The sequence below is a fragment of the Chlorocebus sabaeus genome, chromosome 9 (assembly GCF_047675955.1).
Source record: "Chlorocebus sabaeus isolate Y175 chromosome 9, mChlSab1.0.hap1, whole genome shotgun sequence".
Lineage (NCBI taxonomy): Eukaryota > Metazoa > Chordata > Mammalia > Primates > Cercopithecidae > Chlorocebus > Chlorocebus sabaeus.
The window spans coordinates 49568653-49584741 of record NC_132912.1 but is presented as its reverse complement, the minus strand read 5'-3'; the positions used below and the strand labels follow the sequence as shown (position 1 = coordinate 49584741).

The 16089-nt window shown below is 46.4% G+C and overlaps 1 protein-coding gene across 9 annotated transcripts in view; it reads left to right on the top strand.

The window, feature by feature from the left end:
- The window catches only part of MARCHF8 (membrane associated ring-CH-type finger 8), a 212746-nt gene extending 196914 nt beyond the window's left edge, over positions 1–15832 (top strand). For 8 of the 9 annotated variants that reach the window (XM_073018953.1, XM_007962533.3, XM_073018952.1 and 5 more), the window contains 5 exons: positions 6135–6223; positions 6467–7312; positions 9045–9225; positions 11189–11336; positions 11912–15832. In XM_073018953.1, coding sequence (XP_072875054.1) covers positions 6135–6223; positions 6467–7312; positions 9045–9225; positions 11189–11336; positions 11912–12216 — 1569 coding nt within the window. In that variant the 3' untranslated portion in view covers positions 12217–15832. The remainder of the gene's footprint in view (positions 1–6134; positions 6224–6466; positions 7313–9044; positions 9226–11188; positions 11337–11911) is intronic. The other variant, XM_073018954.1, reaches the window with a different exon arrangement.
- The last annotated feature ends 257 nt before the right edge of the window (positions 15833–16089 follow it).

Here is a 16089-nt window from a genome sequence, read left to right as displayed (position 1 = left end):
TAAACACCAAGTGAGTTTATTTGGCTCTGTGGTATGAAGTCAGGCCTGCTGAGTTGGCAGTTAGGAGCAGATCCCTATCTCTTAGTTTGGAAGTGGGAGGGCAGTAACCGCTAGCAACCTCATGAGCAGGAAGCACAAATAAAAAAGTGATCTGGTGAGCAAGATTTCTAAAATGGCCCCGAAAAATGTCCCCACAATTGCCTGGAACCTGGGAATGCATTGCTATTATTACTCTTATGATCATGTTGTGTTGTGTGGCACAGTAGACCTTAAAATAAGGGAGATTATTTGGGGTTATAGATATGGGCCCAATGGAATCCCGTGAGTGCTTAAAAAGCAGAGAACGTTCTCTGGTGGCAGAAAGGGAAGTCAGAGAGATTGATAGCACAAGTGGGCTTTGAAGATGGGAGGGGTCATGTGACTGCAGATGCATGTGGCCTGCCCCAGGTGGAGTGAGCCAGCAGACCAGCCCTCAGTCCTCAAGCTTCAGGGAGCTGTGTTCTGCCAACAACTGGAGAGAATGTGTAAACGCAGTTCTCCCGAGGCCTCCAGGAAGGAGGGAGACTGACCAGAGCAGAGAATCTCAGCATGCGCTAGTCTATGGGAACTGTGAAGTGATACATTTGTGTAGTTTTAAGCCACTAAGTTTTGTTTACATAGCAACATACCCCTTATATGGGTGGCAAATGCTTTCCATGTAGAGGAAAACCTTCTTTCTAGAGATCTGTAAGAGCCATTTGCTTTTAGAGCCTCTGAGCCAACAGCCAACATGATCTCTTGATTTAGCCACCTTCTTCTTTTCTTTCTTTTGATAGTTTGTATTTTCTTTGTAGAAATACAGTCAGGCAGTGACTTTCAAGTGACTTTGACCATGATCCAAAGTAAGAAGCAGCTTTTATATTGAAACCCAGTTCACTTTTACATACACGTCTGAGAGACAGAATTACCTCAGAAGACTTTATCCATTTTATGTCAGATGCATTCTGGCATATTCTATTTTATTGTACTTTTAAAAACATAGGTCATCACTCACTACCTTGATTTCTTTACCTGTCATCCCAAAGTTGGAAAGTCATTGCAGTTGGTTGTGCTTCTGCAGTTTTGTTTTACTTTTTTAAATCATCAATCACATGTTATTTTAAAAATGAATTTCTGTTTGGGAAATGTTGCTCAGTGTAAAGTAGCGTTATGGTTTTGTGGGTCTCTGTGACAAGTCCACGTCCCTCCATCCAGGTTCCCTCGTCTCCGTCCTGGGTAGTCTGTGCAACCCGAGCACAGATGGCAGTGGTGCCCCTCTCTGCTTGTTTAACTTTGTGTGTTCATTACTGGACATAATGAGAACTTTTCCCATTTTTTAAACGACTGCTGGTATTTCTTTTTGTAGATGGAACAGTGTTGCCTCAGCTCCAAGGTGATGGGCATTTAGGGTGATTCCAGCCCTTTGCTGTCACAAACTAGTGCAGTGTACAAACCTCTTCCCACAGGTGTGTGAGAATGAATTCCTAAAAGAATTGCCGAGACAAAGTATATGTGTCTTTGTTTTTCTGAGGGCAGTTGTCATCCTGAGGAGGTTTACCATTTGCTTTCCCACCAGCAATGTATAAGCATACCTGCTTCCCAACACTTCTGCCAACACTTTATTTGATTAATTTTCTTGGCTGATGATGGTATCTCATTGTAGTTTTAATTTGTATTTCTCATTGTGAGAGAAGTGAAGCATCTTTTCATGTTTTGAGAGCCGTGTGTGCATCTTTTCCCATTGTTTCTGCTAAGTCATTGATTTGCAGTACTGAAATTGGTGGTCAATTGTAACCATGAGCTCTTCTGGCCTCTCAACCTTCCTTATCCAACCCCTCTTCACGTTCCTCCTTGCCTAAAAACAAGCTCACCCAAACAGATCATTCCTGTGGCCCTCTCCCTTTTGAGATAAATCAGATGGGCAAATCTGCTTTTGTTAGGCGTCTGAGACCCAAATGTGTTTAAAAGTAGCTTTGCTGATAAGTGAAAAGAAGGCCCAGTCGAGGGTTGCACAGAAAATGAGGGGCGTGGGTAATAGAGGAGGCTGGGCTGTAACCTGGCAGAAGGCACCAGAGGCCAAGGAAGGCGCGCTGGTGTTCTGCAGTGAGAAGGATGTGTGCGATATCAGCTGGGTAAGCACACTGCTATAACTGCTCCAGTGACAGCAGGCACTCTCAGAAGGGAACTGAGAAAAGGGGAATGCCAGTTTTTGCCAAGGATATATGAAAAGGTTTTTTTTCCCCATATATTCTTTGGCAACCTTGTTAAAGTCATTTAAAACTGTGAATTTGATAAGAAAGCCAGCCACTAAGAGACTTGGGTGTAGCAAAACAAAATGTCGAAAAGTATTTATCATTTCTAAGAAATAAAATAAACTGGGATTTAGGCTTGGATAGAAATCCAGAGGTTTGTTTTGGCATAATTAATTACAACATCTTAAGAAGGGGGGATTTTTAGAAGAATTTTTTTTTTTTTGTAGTGAGATTGCTTTATATTCCTTTTCATGACTGAAAAGTCTGTCATTTGGCAACCCACGAAAAACTTCAGGAACAGAGGGCCTAAGTTTTCTTGAAACATTTGGATTTTTGCATGATGAACATTTGCACTTTTATTAGTAATTGTCGAGTCGTGTGTGGTCTGATCCTATGGAGAGGAGAGTGTAGGTGTTCTCCGGAGTTTTGTATGGTACAGATGGCTGAGGCTAGTACTGCCCCCAGCTCCCACATGCCACACTGCCTGCTGCTTTCAGAAAGAGCAGAACAGACTGGTCCTGTCCCATCTAGTGAGGTCCTGTCCCATCTAGTAAGGTCCTGTCCTACAGAGCGCCTAAGAGGAGATTGCTGGCCTTTGACTACACTGGCTTCCAGAATCTGACCATGGAACCATATTTGAAGCTGTCAGCTTCATTTTGTTGTTGATCAGCCAGTCTTTTAGATCTTTGTTGATTGATAGATTTCTCTCAGCTCTATAGCAGCAACAAATAAAGCTCTTTAAAATTGTTTTCTTGACCGTTCTGCATATGGATTGGTTCTGACCTTTGAAATGTTTGCTGTTCTTTAGAAGTGACAGAAGGAGCCTCTTCTGGGAGCTGTGGTGACTCCACAAATCTCACTGGTTTTCTTGCTTTTATTGGAGGAGTTAGCATTTGTTGAAGTTTATATTTATGTAAAATAACAGTAAGTAGATTTTTAAATTTTTCTTAAAATTTTATGATCTAATAAGAAGAGAGACTCTTTGTCGTTGGGAGGCTTGATGAGGATTGGAGTGGATACACCTGCTGAGAGTATCCTGTAATGTTTTCATAAGATTAGAAAGGGTGAAATGAGAGCAGAAATGTAGGCAGAGGATGCCAAGGCTGTTTCCTGTTTCCTATGTAAAATTGAGCAGGGCAGAATCTCCCCAGCCCTCCCTGAACTCTTTTCCTCCTTGGGTCTGCTCTTACTGTCATGCTGGCCTTGACATCTGCTACAAGTGCACACACACGGGGAATCACACAGGGAAATGAACATATGTCCTGCCATGTGTGTGCCTGGCGTGGCTGCTTCCTCGATCCAGGCTTTGTTCTGTTACGAGGCTCTGCCCTCCTACTGTCAGGCCTGGCTCCTCATCATGGGCATGCAAGAATGGAATCGTTATCCCAGAGTACACTTTTTGACATGGATTACTTGTAGTTTAGTACTGGAGTTCAGAACTTTAGTTTCCCATCAGAAACCTGCCTCTTCTCAGGACACTGACCCTGATTGGGCATGATTTGCCCGATGAGACCCCACCTCCTCCCACAGGGTTTGCCTTCTCTTCAGAATACAGGAAAGTACATGTGGTTTCCAGAGGACCATGCTCTTATCTTAGAGGTACTTTCCTCTGCTGCCATCCCTTGAAGGGAGGGGGCTTCCTTCAATCTCAGTTCCAGGGACTATGCTTGACCCAGCAACACAGAGGAAGAAGCGACCTCATAGCAATGAGGGGCAAGCATGTTGATATTGGTGGGTATTTCTTCCTCAAAGTCTATCTGGGGACAGATGATGAAGACACTCACTTCTCTGCAATACACCATGATCAGGCTGTGGTCTTCATGACACATTTCAGCCTTGCCTATGTGTGTTGAACAGAGCTGGTCATCCTCATAAGTAACAGAAGAGAGCAATAAGTACAGGAAGACTTTCAGTCCCAGAATAGTGTTAGGACTAAATGTCAGAGAACAGGGGAACTGTAGGAGTTTGGGGACCTTAGCATGGATACCCTCTCAGTCTGCTCCCTTGTGGTATAAACAGTAAAGCCAATGATACTAAAAGGCCTTGAGTGCTCATCTCCGGGGCAGGTGGAGCCAGTGATGGGTGCCCCGAGTGGAGGATGCTGGAGAAAGAGGACAGTGTCTAAGGCAGTTGAAGAAAGAGGACAATGGCTTATGTAGTCAGGCCTAGAGGATGCAAGGGATGTCACAGCATAGTGTCCATAGGCATCCTGAGATGTCTCTCATTTTGTTTTAGGAAGAATATTGACAAAGGTAGTGATGGGAGGGTTATTTCAAGGATGCTGTTTTCATGTGTCCAAGTAAACTTTAGATTCCTAAGAACTTTGACCTCTAATGCTTTTAAAGACCGTATACCCCATGCCCGTATGCATATTCAGTTAGAAAATAAACGTAGATTATTTGGTGAATTCAAAGATGGGCTTATGGAGTGGCACAGCGTGATCTCAGCGTACACTGAAGCATGCTGATGAGGAGCTTCTTGGATCTTGTTTCTTCAGGTGGACTTGGATTAAAGTGGTGTTGAATCTCTGCACTGGGAGTGGGAGCAGCCATGGGGTGGGTGCCTTAATCCGAGTGCTTTCCTGGCTCTCTCTAGGCTGCTTCATTTGCTGTGAGGGGTAGGAGGAGGAGGAGTTTCCGGGCAATGGCCATATCTGTTCTGGTTGCTGACCAAGGTCGGGGGTCCCATAGGTGGAGTTCCAGGATGAGAGTGCACCCTTGGGGATGGCACTTAGAAAGAGTGGGGACTAGGCCTCAGTCGGGGAATGGTGGGCCAGGGTGGAGCTCCTTTGTATCAAGGAGTCAGGGCCGAGGGCCATGCAGGTGGGCCTGCAGAAGGTAGGTGGTGATACGGCGTTTCCAGTGATAACAGACTCATGGCACTGTTTTCCTGGGGCTGTTGGGGTTGCATGGAGCAGATTCTCACTCAGGCTCACTGTCTTAAGGAGGGACGAATGCTTTTTTATGAATATGCATAGGTCTGTGGGGCTGTGGAGCCTGGGAAATCCGAGGCTGGCGTGGAAGTCTGGGGCCCTCTAGCGGTGGTGGCACATCTTCAGCTCAGTGCCACTCACTGTCCCTATTTCTCTCTGTCCATTTCTGTCCTCACTGCGGTGCTTCCTTTCCTTCCTAGATTTTTTCCCTAAGTTTGACTATTCACCACCTCAGAGGCTGTATTCTATCCCATGACCTCTTGCTGTACTTCTTTCAAATCTAAATTTTCTTGATTATTTTTCTTAATTTACAGTTTCAAGATTAGACCTATTGGGAGCATTCTGTGCTCTACCTCGGTCCCTGGTTGAGCTATGGATTGGCGTCCCCCAATGTCAGGTGGTCTGGACTCCGTTTTATATGAAGAGCTGTGGCAGGGCAGTGAGGTTTTGTGGAACACAGGGAGCATCTGGCACTGTGCATGAGGTTGTGAGGTGGAAGAGAGCTCTTAAATCTACCAGCCTTGGTGATCTCCAGAACTAGGAGAGAGTGCTGGGGAAGCCAGTGCTGGCAGGCCTGGAGCCTCATATTTCTTTGGCATTTGTATGATAACTTGTAGTACTTGGTGTCTTGACTTATGTATGAACTAATTCAATTTAGATGCTTAGAAAATAAATGACCACTGGACCTGCAGGAGATTAGTAGTGGTGTTCCATAGCCTCAGACATTTCTTACACTTTTATCCACAGATAAGAAAAAAATAGCGATATTTGATTTGTTTTGCCAAGGCTTAGAGGGATCTAATTTGTGTTACTCATTGAGCAGCGGGAAACAGCAGACATTTCTAGGGTTTCTACCTGTCACCGTTCAGGAAACAGTGCACACAGTCCCCTTGGCTCTTCCCTGAACACTGACCAGAGGTCTGTCATTGCAGGCTGGGAGTCCTCCGTCAGCATCAGCTCCGGCCCCAGTGTCGTCCTTCTCTCGCACTTCTATCACGCCATCCAGCCAGGACATCTGCAGGTAACACTCTGCTTCAGATGCTGCCATGATCAGTGTGCAGCCAGAAATAAGCATTAGTGTCTGTAGGTCCTTGAATTTCCATTTGCTTATTCAATGTGCCTTTGGTCTAAACAGTTGGCCCAGTTTTATGTGTGGTTTGCTCACCAAGTTATCCATGCTAGTCTCATTTCTTCACTATGATGTCTATTCTCTTTTAAAATTGTTTTTACTTTCTGTGCTTTTATCCCACTGTTCTGCATGCAGTTCCAGTGCAGTGTTTTCTGAGTGTTGTCACCACAGTTCCGTGCAGTCTGCTGTTGTCTTGAAAGCTCCTCACTGCCAGAGTTCTCTGACACAAGGGTTCACTGTGACAGTTATCTGTAAGGATGCGTCACAGGCATCAAAGAGAAATTCCTTTGGTTCAGAATGGGTCCAGGCCTTGAAGCCTGCTAAGAATACCAAAGCCAGAAGAACACTGAAGTTCTCAAGGTCCCTCAATGATGTGGGTGAGAAGGCGCAGGATACTTCAGAAGGTTTTGCCTATGTGGAAAGAACTTGTTCTGAAGGAAAATTAATACTCCCTCAAGATCCGTGTCTCAGAACTAACAGGTTTCATCATAAAGAAAAAAGAACCGTGAACCACAAACCTCTTGGCAATTCCAAACATTCTTGTGTTTCATGCCTTTCTGCCAGTCGCTCAACTGCCTCAGAGGTGGAAGCTGGCAAGCGGGGCAGGCCCGGCCTGCTGCTGGAAGAGAAGGCAGATGGCGAGGCCACGTCCCGAAGCCGGCGACTGCTCCGGTACCTGTTCTCACTCTCGCACAGCTCGAGCGCCAGCAGCCTGCACAGGTTCCATGAGCTGGAGAGCTGTGCCGCTCGCCTGCACACTGCCAAGTCCTCCAGCGGGCTGGCAGGGAGTATGGGCTTCTGCTCTGACGAGATGGGAGATGACGATGTCTTTGAGGACAGCACATCTGCAAAACTGAAGAGTAGGGTTCTTCGGGCGCCTCTCTGCTCCACGGAAAAGGACAGCGACCTGGATTGTCCTTCTCCCTTCTCTGAAAAATTACCCCCCATATCTCCCGTGTCCACATCAGGGGATGTCTGCAGGTTGGTTTGCCAGGAAGTGCCATTCTAGCCATCTCTGCTCTCATCGGGAGCCTCATCTTGCTTTAATATGTGAAGTTTCAGGAAAATGAAGTAATAGGAAGTTGTAACCAGTTGTGGGTTGATCGTTTTCTCCAGAAGAATGGAGTATCAGTATCATTTGAAAAAATTTTTATGATGTGAGTCCCAAGATAGTTTCACAAATAGTAAAAGAGGAAGAAGCTGGCTGGGCGTGGTGGCTCACGCCTGTAATCCCAGCACTTTGGGAGGCTGAGGCGGGTGGATCACCTGAGGTCAGGAGTTTGAGACCAGCCTGGCCAACATGGCGAAACCCCGTCTCTACTAAAAATTCAAAAATTAGCCGGGCGTGGTGGTGGGCGCCTGTAATCCCAGCTACTCAGGAGGCTGAGGCGGGAGAATTGCTTGAACCCAGGAGGCGGAGGTTGCAGTGAGCTGAGATTGCACCACTGCACTCCAGCCTGGGCAACAAGAGTGAAACTCCGTCTAAAAAAACAACAAAAAAAAAAAAAAAGGAAGAAGCTACACATATTAAAGGCCAAGCTGACTCTTCTAAACTAAAAATAAGTAGACTTTGCATAAAGAAACTGGAAGAAAGAAACTAGTATCTCCAGCTTTCCAGCCTGATGGTCCAGATTTTAAGCATTGTTGCATCTCCCAGCCTCTTTTTTAACCCTTGCTCCCCACCCACCCCCAAAAAGTGTGTGGGGACTGGCTGTTCTCCAGTAGCTCCTTCCTTCCTTCCTTTTAACTGGGGTGTAGCCAACCTATGTCCCGTCCTAACTCTGTTTCCCCCCTTTGTCTTCCCTTATGCAGCATCCTTGTCTGGCCTCCATAATTCACTTTTTGTCATGACTCTTGTGCCCTCCTCATTCTGACCTTTCCCCAGTCTCCACTCCTTAGTGCCAACTGTCATCATTTCTAACATTTGGATCAGAGACCCCCTCACTAAAACAAACAGCCTGAGAGCCTGGCTCCTTCCAGAGGACGGGTGCCCCAAACTGTTCTCTAGCTGCTGGAAAAGACCCCTCTGTTTCTTAAAAGCCTGTTAAGTTCCTTCAGGCTAATAGCTACATCTTGGTGCATAATTCTTGGAAATAGAGAGTGCTTTCAAGTTAATTTCTCACTTACTGCTGTTAGTAGTCCCAAGAAAAAGAGATGAAATTGCAGCATCTTGTAATGGTGAGTGTTTTAGGTCTAGGAGAGGTACTGTGATATTTGTTTACTTCCTGAGAGACGACAGAAATACATAGTTGTGGGGTATGAAGGTAAATTCAGTGATTATAGCTAAAAAGCAAATATCATTTAAAGTCACTAGTATTTTTAGAAGTTGGGATGCTGGTTTTATTTTACATAGAAATTTTTCCTCTAATTATTTTACCATCTTATGTTCTCAAAAATGATTCTATGTTGCTTTAAATTCATCTTTCAGTGAAGTTCTCATGTCATATCAAAAAATGACTGCTTTGTCATTTCTTACATCATTTTTTCCTTTCTGTTGCCAAATGCCCTCCAGACTTTCCATGTTGGTGCGGTAAGCTAGAAAGTTTTAGTTTGTAGTGATTGTTTTCATTTGTGTTTCTATGTTTTTGTGCCCATAGTCACTTCTGTAATGTTTGTTTCTGAGTATCCTTTGGGGGGATTCACCTGCCACTGAAGCATCAGCTTCCCTGTCATGGGACTCTCCTTGGAATGACGGGTTTTCCTTCCACTATAGGATCTGCCACTGTGAAGGGGATGATGAGAGCCCCCTGATCACCCCCTGCCACTGCACAGGAAGCCTCCACTTCGTGCACCAGACCTGCCTGCAGCAGTGGATCAAGAGCTCCGACACGCGCTGCTGCGAGCTCTGCAAGTATGAGTTCATTATGGAGACCAAGCTGAAACCGCTGAGAAAAGTACGTGGGAGGAAGGGATGCTTCACCCTTCCTGAAACCAGTGACCCCCAGAGAGCTGGTGTCTCAGGTTATGAGGTCATGGCTTGCCTACGTTCATTTCCTTAAAAAGTTGGGACTGGTGCTTACATTTGCATTGTAGAGATTGTTGTTTCTGGTGCCGATTTTCAAGTCCCCCTCCTCAGGAAGAAGCTCTTTCTGACCATTCATAATCCTTCTTTTCCCTTCAAAGTAAGACTGCTTGCTTGTCGGTGTCAGTCATCTGGCCTTTGACCACAGACTGTTTGTGACATATCTTAGTCAGGACCTAATTTTATACGTACTAACTGTTGACATCCTGCCTCTCTGATTAGGACTGTCTGTTGGAGATTGGTATCTCCTCAGCACCCAGCACAGTGTAGTACACAGTAAATTTATTTGTATACACCCATAAGTATTTGCTGGATGGGAGTGTGAGTAGGTGGATAGGGAAAAGAAAGAAAGCACAAACGTTGCAAGATGTGCAGCTGTCTTCAGAAAGGACCCACAGGCGTTGCATGACACGCAGCTGTCTGGAGGCCCATGTCGCTGTGCCCTCTGAGAGGAGCTTTGTCCAAAGCACTGGCTTTCTGTTTAAATGTTGACTGTTTCATACATCTCTCTAGATGCCCAGCACAAAAGGTTTTGTCTGGAAGAATAAAAGACTGTTCCTGTCCCAGAATATTAATATATAAATTGCAAGATAAGTCACATCATCAAGTACTAGCCAATTAAATACTAAATGATGTGCTGGTAGAGCATATCAGTCATTCAGAAAAGGAAATGCTCGTTATGGGCTAGAGTGCTGGGGAAGTGGAGCGATGGTAGCCTCACAGGGTGTTTAGGTTTTAGAGCAGTTCTTGAAGGATTACTGGGATTTGCAGGCAGAGTAAAAGGAGTTTAGAGAGGTCAAGCTGTCTGTGGAGTAAAGCATACCCTAGAAAGGTGAGGGTGAGCATTAACAGGGTGTCAAGCTACGTGTGTTGTAGGAGTAGCAGGAAGCATGGGGCACTGAGACACTGACTCTGTGTTATAGGTAGGAAGATGAGGGAACTTGCTAGTGTATAAAATCCCAGCAGAAAACAACCAGATGTTAGAGAAGGCTTGCGCAAACTGCTTTAAAAAATGTTTTGCCCAGTAGAAGCCTTGTAATTTATTGGGTGCCTACTCTATGCTAATCTCTCAATATAGGAAGTCTTTTAGGCTCTATTTTCAACTACCCTGCATAGACCCATCTGGAAAGAGGCTGTGACTAGGGTTGGCAAAGGATATGTGCAGAGTGTTTACACATTGTTCTTTCTCTCTACCTTTATGTGTTTTCTCCCGATTCGGAAACCAGTAAATGAAAAAGAAAGTCTGGCTATTTGGAGTAAATTAATGAGCTCCTAGAGGAGATGGGACTAGCAGAGTCTGCTTGTACCAGGAACTCTTAGCGTCGATTTCGAGCTGTTGCTGCCAAAGTAGCAAGGACCAAAGAGTGAGCGTCTTCTGCCATTCACCTTCACAATGTAGTGTGACCCATCTGCTAGTGTGTTGTGGCATCATCAACCCTCTTCTTCTACTCGTCCATGCCAGTCAGCACATCAGGGAGACTTAAAACGTAGCACCTGGGTCCTGGGCCAACATACTGTTTTCATTAGGACTGAAATCATAGAATTCTTTATCAGGCCATTTTTTGTCTGCTTGCAAGAATAAGCAGACAAGGGGATTTTTGATGGTAGTTCAACATTCATCTTGATCCCGGCTTCTTTTCATTGCATAGAACGTTGGCTGCACCTGGTACCTGGTTGAAGCCAAGTGGTTTTAGGAGAACAAACTTGTGGGAATGCATCTAGTTTGGGAAGGGAGAAGTGGGGCGGAAAGCCAATCTTACCTGCCTACAATGCTCTCACCCCACCAGAGCCCTTTTCCAGAAGCCTGAGCCTCACACTTTGTGTTGTTTTTCTAGTGGGAGAAGTTGCAGATGACGTCCAGCGAGCGCAGGAAGATCATGTGCTCAGTGACATTCCACATCATTGCTATCACATGTGTGGTCTGGTCCTTATATGTGCTCATTGACCGTACCGCCGAGGAGATCAAGCAGGGGCAGGCAACAGGTGAGTTCTCAGGCTGAAGAGCAAGCTCAGCACAGGGGCCGGGATAGCTCACAGGAGTCCTGGGGTCAGAGGATTTTCCAGTCAGCCAAAAACGTCTGGGTTTCCGGAGGAGGGACATCAGTTAGAAGGCAGCAGACCCCTTTTTGGCGTTTCTTTTGCTGTGGTGGTAGTTTTTGAAACCCAGTCAGGAGAGTTCATATTCTGGAACATGAGAATCTGCAAACTGCGTCCTGGAAAAGCAGGAAGTAGCTGGACACTGTCTTCCACTCTTCTTTGACTAAACGTCATTGGATGAGTTGTGAATCCATTGGTCAGTTGTGTAGTCTTGTAGTCCCAGATACTTAGGAGGCTGAGGGATGGAGGATTGCTGGGGGCTCAGGAGTTCAAGGCTGTAGTGTGCCATGATCACACCTGTGAATAGCCACTGCGCTCCAGCCTGGGGAACATATAGCAAGACTGCATCTCTTAAACAACTACAACAACAGAATCAGTTGATTATGGGAAGTTCAGAAGTTGTGTTTTTCTTTACTTCAGATCTTAAATAAAATCTAATAGGCTGAGTTTTTCCCTTCCAGGAATCCTAGAATGGCCCTTTTGGACTAAATTGGTGGTTGTGGCCATCGGCTTCACCGGAGGACTTCTTTTTATGTATGTTCAATGTAAAGTGTATGTGCAATTGTGGAAGAGACTCAAGGCCTATAATAGAGTGATCTATGTTCAAAACTGTCCAGAAACAAGCAAAAAGAATATTTTTGAAAAATCTCCACTAGCAGAGCCCAACTTTGAAAATAAACATGGACGTGGAATCTGTTATTCCGACACAAACTCTTCTTGTTGCACAGAGCCTGAAGACACTGGAGCAGAAATCATTCACGTCTGATTGTGTGTGGGTTGTCATTTTCCTGGACATCCATGAAGAGCCGAAGGAAATTGTTTACTGCCAATTGTATACCTTTCTTATGTCCTTTAATAGCATAGACTGGACAGGTGACTATAGTGGCTTCTCTTTTTCTAAACCTTCCGTAGTCTCCTAGAAAATCCTCCTGTGGGCCAGGCATACCTGGGTACTGCCTCTGCCTGGCAGCTCTGTGGGAAGGTGGAAGACCCCACGATGACCTGATGGGGAGCCAGCAGAGTTCCTGCCCATGGTCTTGAGCAGAATGAGAGAATAAAATGCCAATCCCAAGGGAAGAGCAGGAGCAGGGGCGCCCAGGCCCTGATCCGCAGCTGCCTCCAGCTTGCAGCAGTCCCCAGCCTGGAGCAGAGCATTGGGGAATGTCTAGCCATGATGAGAGGATTCCCTCTGCACCACGGTGAACCCCCGGAGATGGTATTGAAACAGACCCCCAAACATAGACTCCTGCCCGCCCTTTGCCGATGCAGCCTCCTCCATGCTCTTGAGCAGGTGGGGCTGTGGTGCTCTGTGGTGGCGCGTGATTCACTGAGCAAACAGCACTTTACAGAAGAAAATCTTTATTTTGTAATATGTGTGTCCAGTGGGATTGACACTCAAAAAAAGTTTCATTTAAAAATCTTTCCTTCCTTACCTTTGTATCTCCTTTACATCATGAGAGATCAAAAACCCATTTTGCCTTATATATGCTAAGAAGCGTGGCATTCGTTTTGTTCATAAAATAGACTCATGACTTTAAGACAGGACAAGCAGGCCAGAGGCTTTTTAAATCACAGATCTCATGGGAATTAATGGATGCTAAATGGCAATTAAAGCATGATTCCTATGCTTTTGGGCCTGTTTTATGACAAGGTGTTATTTCATAGACCTGCCCTGTATGTTTCTTTTTTGTCAACACTGAAAAAGAACAGTTTATGAGATCTAAATGGAAAGAGAGGAAGTGAATAATGATAACAAAACTGAATATTTTTAAAATATTCCTTTATAGTTAAATCTCTCCAGTTGGTGCTGGCTTCACATTGAAAGAGCAGCCATGTGCCACCCTGGCTGGGGTGTGTGCACTGCAGGTTCTCTCTTGCATGCAAGATGAGCGCTGGCCCACCATGCGGTTTCTGCTCGGGGAGGTTCTGTGGAGTCACTGCCAGGGCCACGAGGCAGGCGGGCTGGCTCTGGGACGAGGGCCAGGTGTGAGCAAACTGCCAGGGTCTGCTGTGCCACTGCTCCCTGGCCACACGCCCGCCCAGCTGTCGCCTTAACCGGACTGAACAGACAGGATCGTTCGGGGCCCTTGGCCCCACTCTCAGTCCATTCTGTCATCAGGGATTACCACTTGTACCATTTTCATAAAACAAAACCAAAATCACTACCATCAAATGGCCTTGTCCCTCTAAAAAGTCTGCTTAAAATTATGTTTTTAAAACCCAGTTTCTTAGTTCCAGGCAAATAGTTACCTCCGGGAAAGTTGCCGGGGGGCCTGAAACCCAATGTAAGTAGCGCAGATGCTTCCTTTCCAGGCCACTCTCTCACCCAGCCTGCAGGGAGGAGTTGGGAGATGCTGGGGGTCCTGCCCTCAGTCTCTCTGGGCCTTAGGTGTTTCGTTTGTCCTGCTAAGGGGATGAAGCAGACACAAGGTGATTTCTTTGCCTTTCAGAGTGAAAGCCCTGGAGTTCGTTTTGAAGGCCAGGAGGCTGAAGGATCTCTAAGCTATGATGTGGGCTTTAAAGTAGCAGGCTTTATCCTTTTGTCTTCTCCAAGCCAGTGTCTGATTCCTTGGCAACACAGGTCTTAGTCTGTGGAGTGGCTCTGCTGTGGCCTTCTTCTGGCCAGGCAGGCACTGTCCAGCCATAGCCAGCTCCTGAAAATAGCGCAGCCTCCCCTTTCTCCCAGGCCACATCCAGCCCATGCCTATGTTCACTGTGCCCTGAAGTGCAATTACCCGTACCCCTTCTCAGCCTGGGGACCCCAGGCAACCACAGACTGTCCACTCAGGGGAGCTGAATCCCAGGTCAGCCCTGCCAGTGTCCCTTAGGAACTGCCCAGGCAAGGCCCCTGGTTTTGTGTACTTGTTCCTGTCACCCAGCAGTAAATGAGTGTTTCAGGTGAAGACCAGGATAGATTTCCTAAGTGTGAATCCCAACTTCACAAATGGAACCCGTTATGCTGAACTTGAAAAGCACCAAGACATCCTGTAGATAGGAAAGTAGTTAGGTAGGGACAGCCCCTGGGCAGCCCACCCAGTGTAGCTGGCACCCCACTATGGCAAAGGTGCCTTGATAACTGAGCCCTGTACCCCTCCCATGCCCAACCAGATTCTCATGGGAAGCCCTCTCCCTTCTTTTCTGCCTAACACCATCTCATCATTTCTGGCCTCACTGTGGACAGTCCACACACATTCTTCTTTCCCCTCCTGGTGGGGCACATGGCCACCCCCTTGCCTTTTCTTTTCTTGAAGGTTCTAGTTCAGCTCCTGATTCATCAGACCCTTCTAGCCCCCTGCGTCTAGCAGTGAAGCATGAAGCCTGGCGGGGATGTGGTACTCCCATCTGGTGTGGCCACTGGCTCTGCCAGTGTTCCTGTAGCCTCGGAAAACTTGCTCTCTCGATTCTTTTGGGTGCCGTGTACTCACCAGCTTCCCCCCACCCCCCATTTTGCACCTGGCTTTAGTGAAAGGATGGCATTTGGTTGACCCATATAGAAACCCAGAATGAGGTCTCAGGGCCAGGAGGCCTGGTACTTGTAGGCCAGGCAAGGGGAAGAGGCAAGTGTCTGGGGTATCACTAGCCAGCCCTCTCTGATTTGGCGTCTACTCCCCATAAGTCATAGTACCATAAGCAGGCTTCTGGCCTCAGCAATTTGGTCTTTGTGCCCAAGTTTATTGTGAGGATTTCCTGAAAACTTTATAAAAGATCTCTTCCTACTCCAGGCCTCTAATGTTTTTCCCCTTTTTGCTTCAGTCCACTCGCAGTCGTGTAGGCCTAGTTTTCAAACCTGCACATATGTCCTACCTGGCCACAGGCATGCAGGCCTCAGGTAGCTGGGCCAGTTTGGGAGCCTTAGGTGATGTCTGCATGATCTGGGGCTGCCTCTGCACCCCTGGTGTGGGCTTCAGGGTTGGAGAAGGGCTGGGACCAACCGGGTGAGATCCACACGGCTCTGGATGTGGCTGGAGGCAAATACGCGCTTGAATTGCTTTCCCTTTTGAATCTGGTATGAAGCATGCAATTTCCATTTCTAGCCCAAGGAAAGACCAAAACATAGGGAAATAAAAGCATTTATCTTTGTCTTGGAAGTAGCTGTTGAAGTTGTGCAGTTGATCAATGCACAGTTAGATGCAATGTTTATAGAAATTGATTGGTAAACCAAATTTACACTGGCATGTGTGGTGTAGTTTCTAAAAGGCACTTCACATTTGAAATTTTTCTTACCTTAGAAAGTTTCTAGTGATCTAAATGTCTAGTTTTGTATTCTTTTGTGTATGTTCACTGGTTCTCAGTATTACCACTTGAAAAATTCTCTGTACAGGGGGGTTTGTGCTATACACTGGGACGTCTCATTGCAGCAATAAAGCCTTTCTTACAAAGGAGTTTTGCCATGAGAGTGTTTTCCTGCAGGGAGACTGGGGATGTTGGCAGGCACTCCAGTTCCCTGACCCCCTTTCCAGGGTTGTCTGGCTTGCACATCCGGAAATAATATGTGGCTCCTGGAGGTATCTGTTTTCCTCAGCCTCCCTCAGACACGTGTGCCGGGGGTGGCCCGGCAGTGTCTGGTTGAGTGTGTGGGATGGGAGTGAAAACAGGCATTTCTCACAGGTGTGCTTGCTTCAGACACCCAGATCCTACC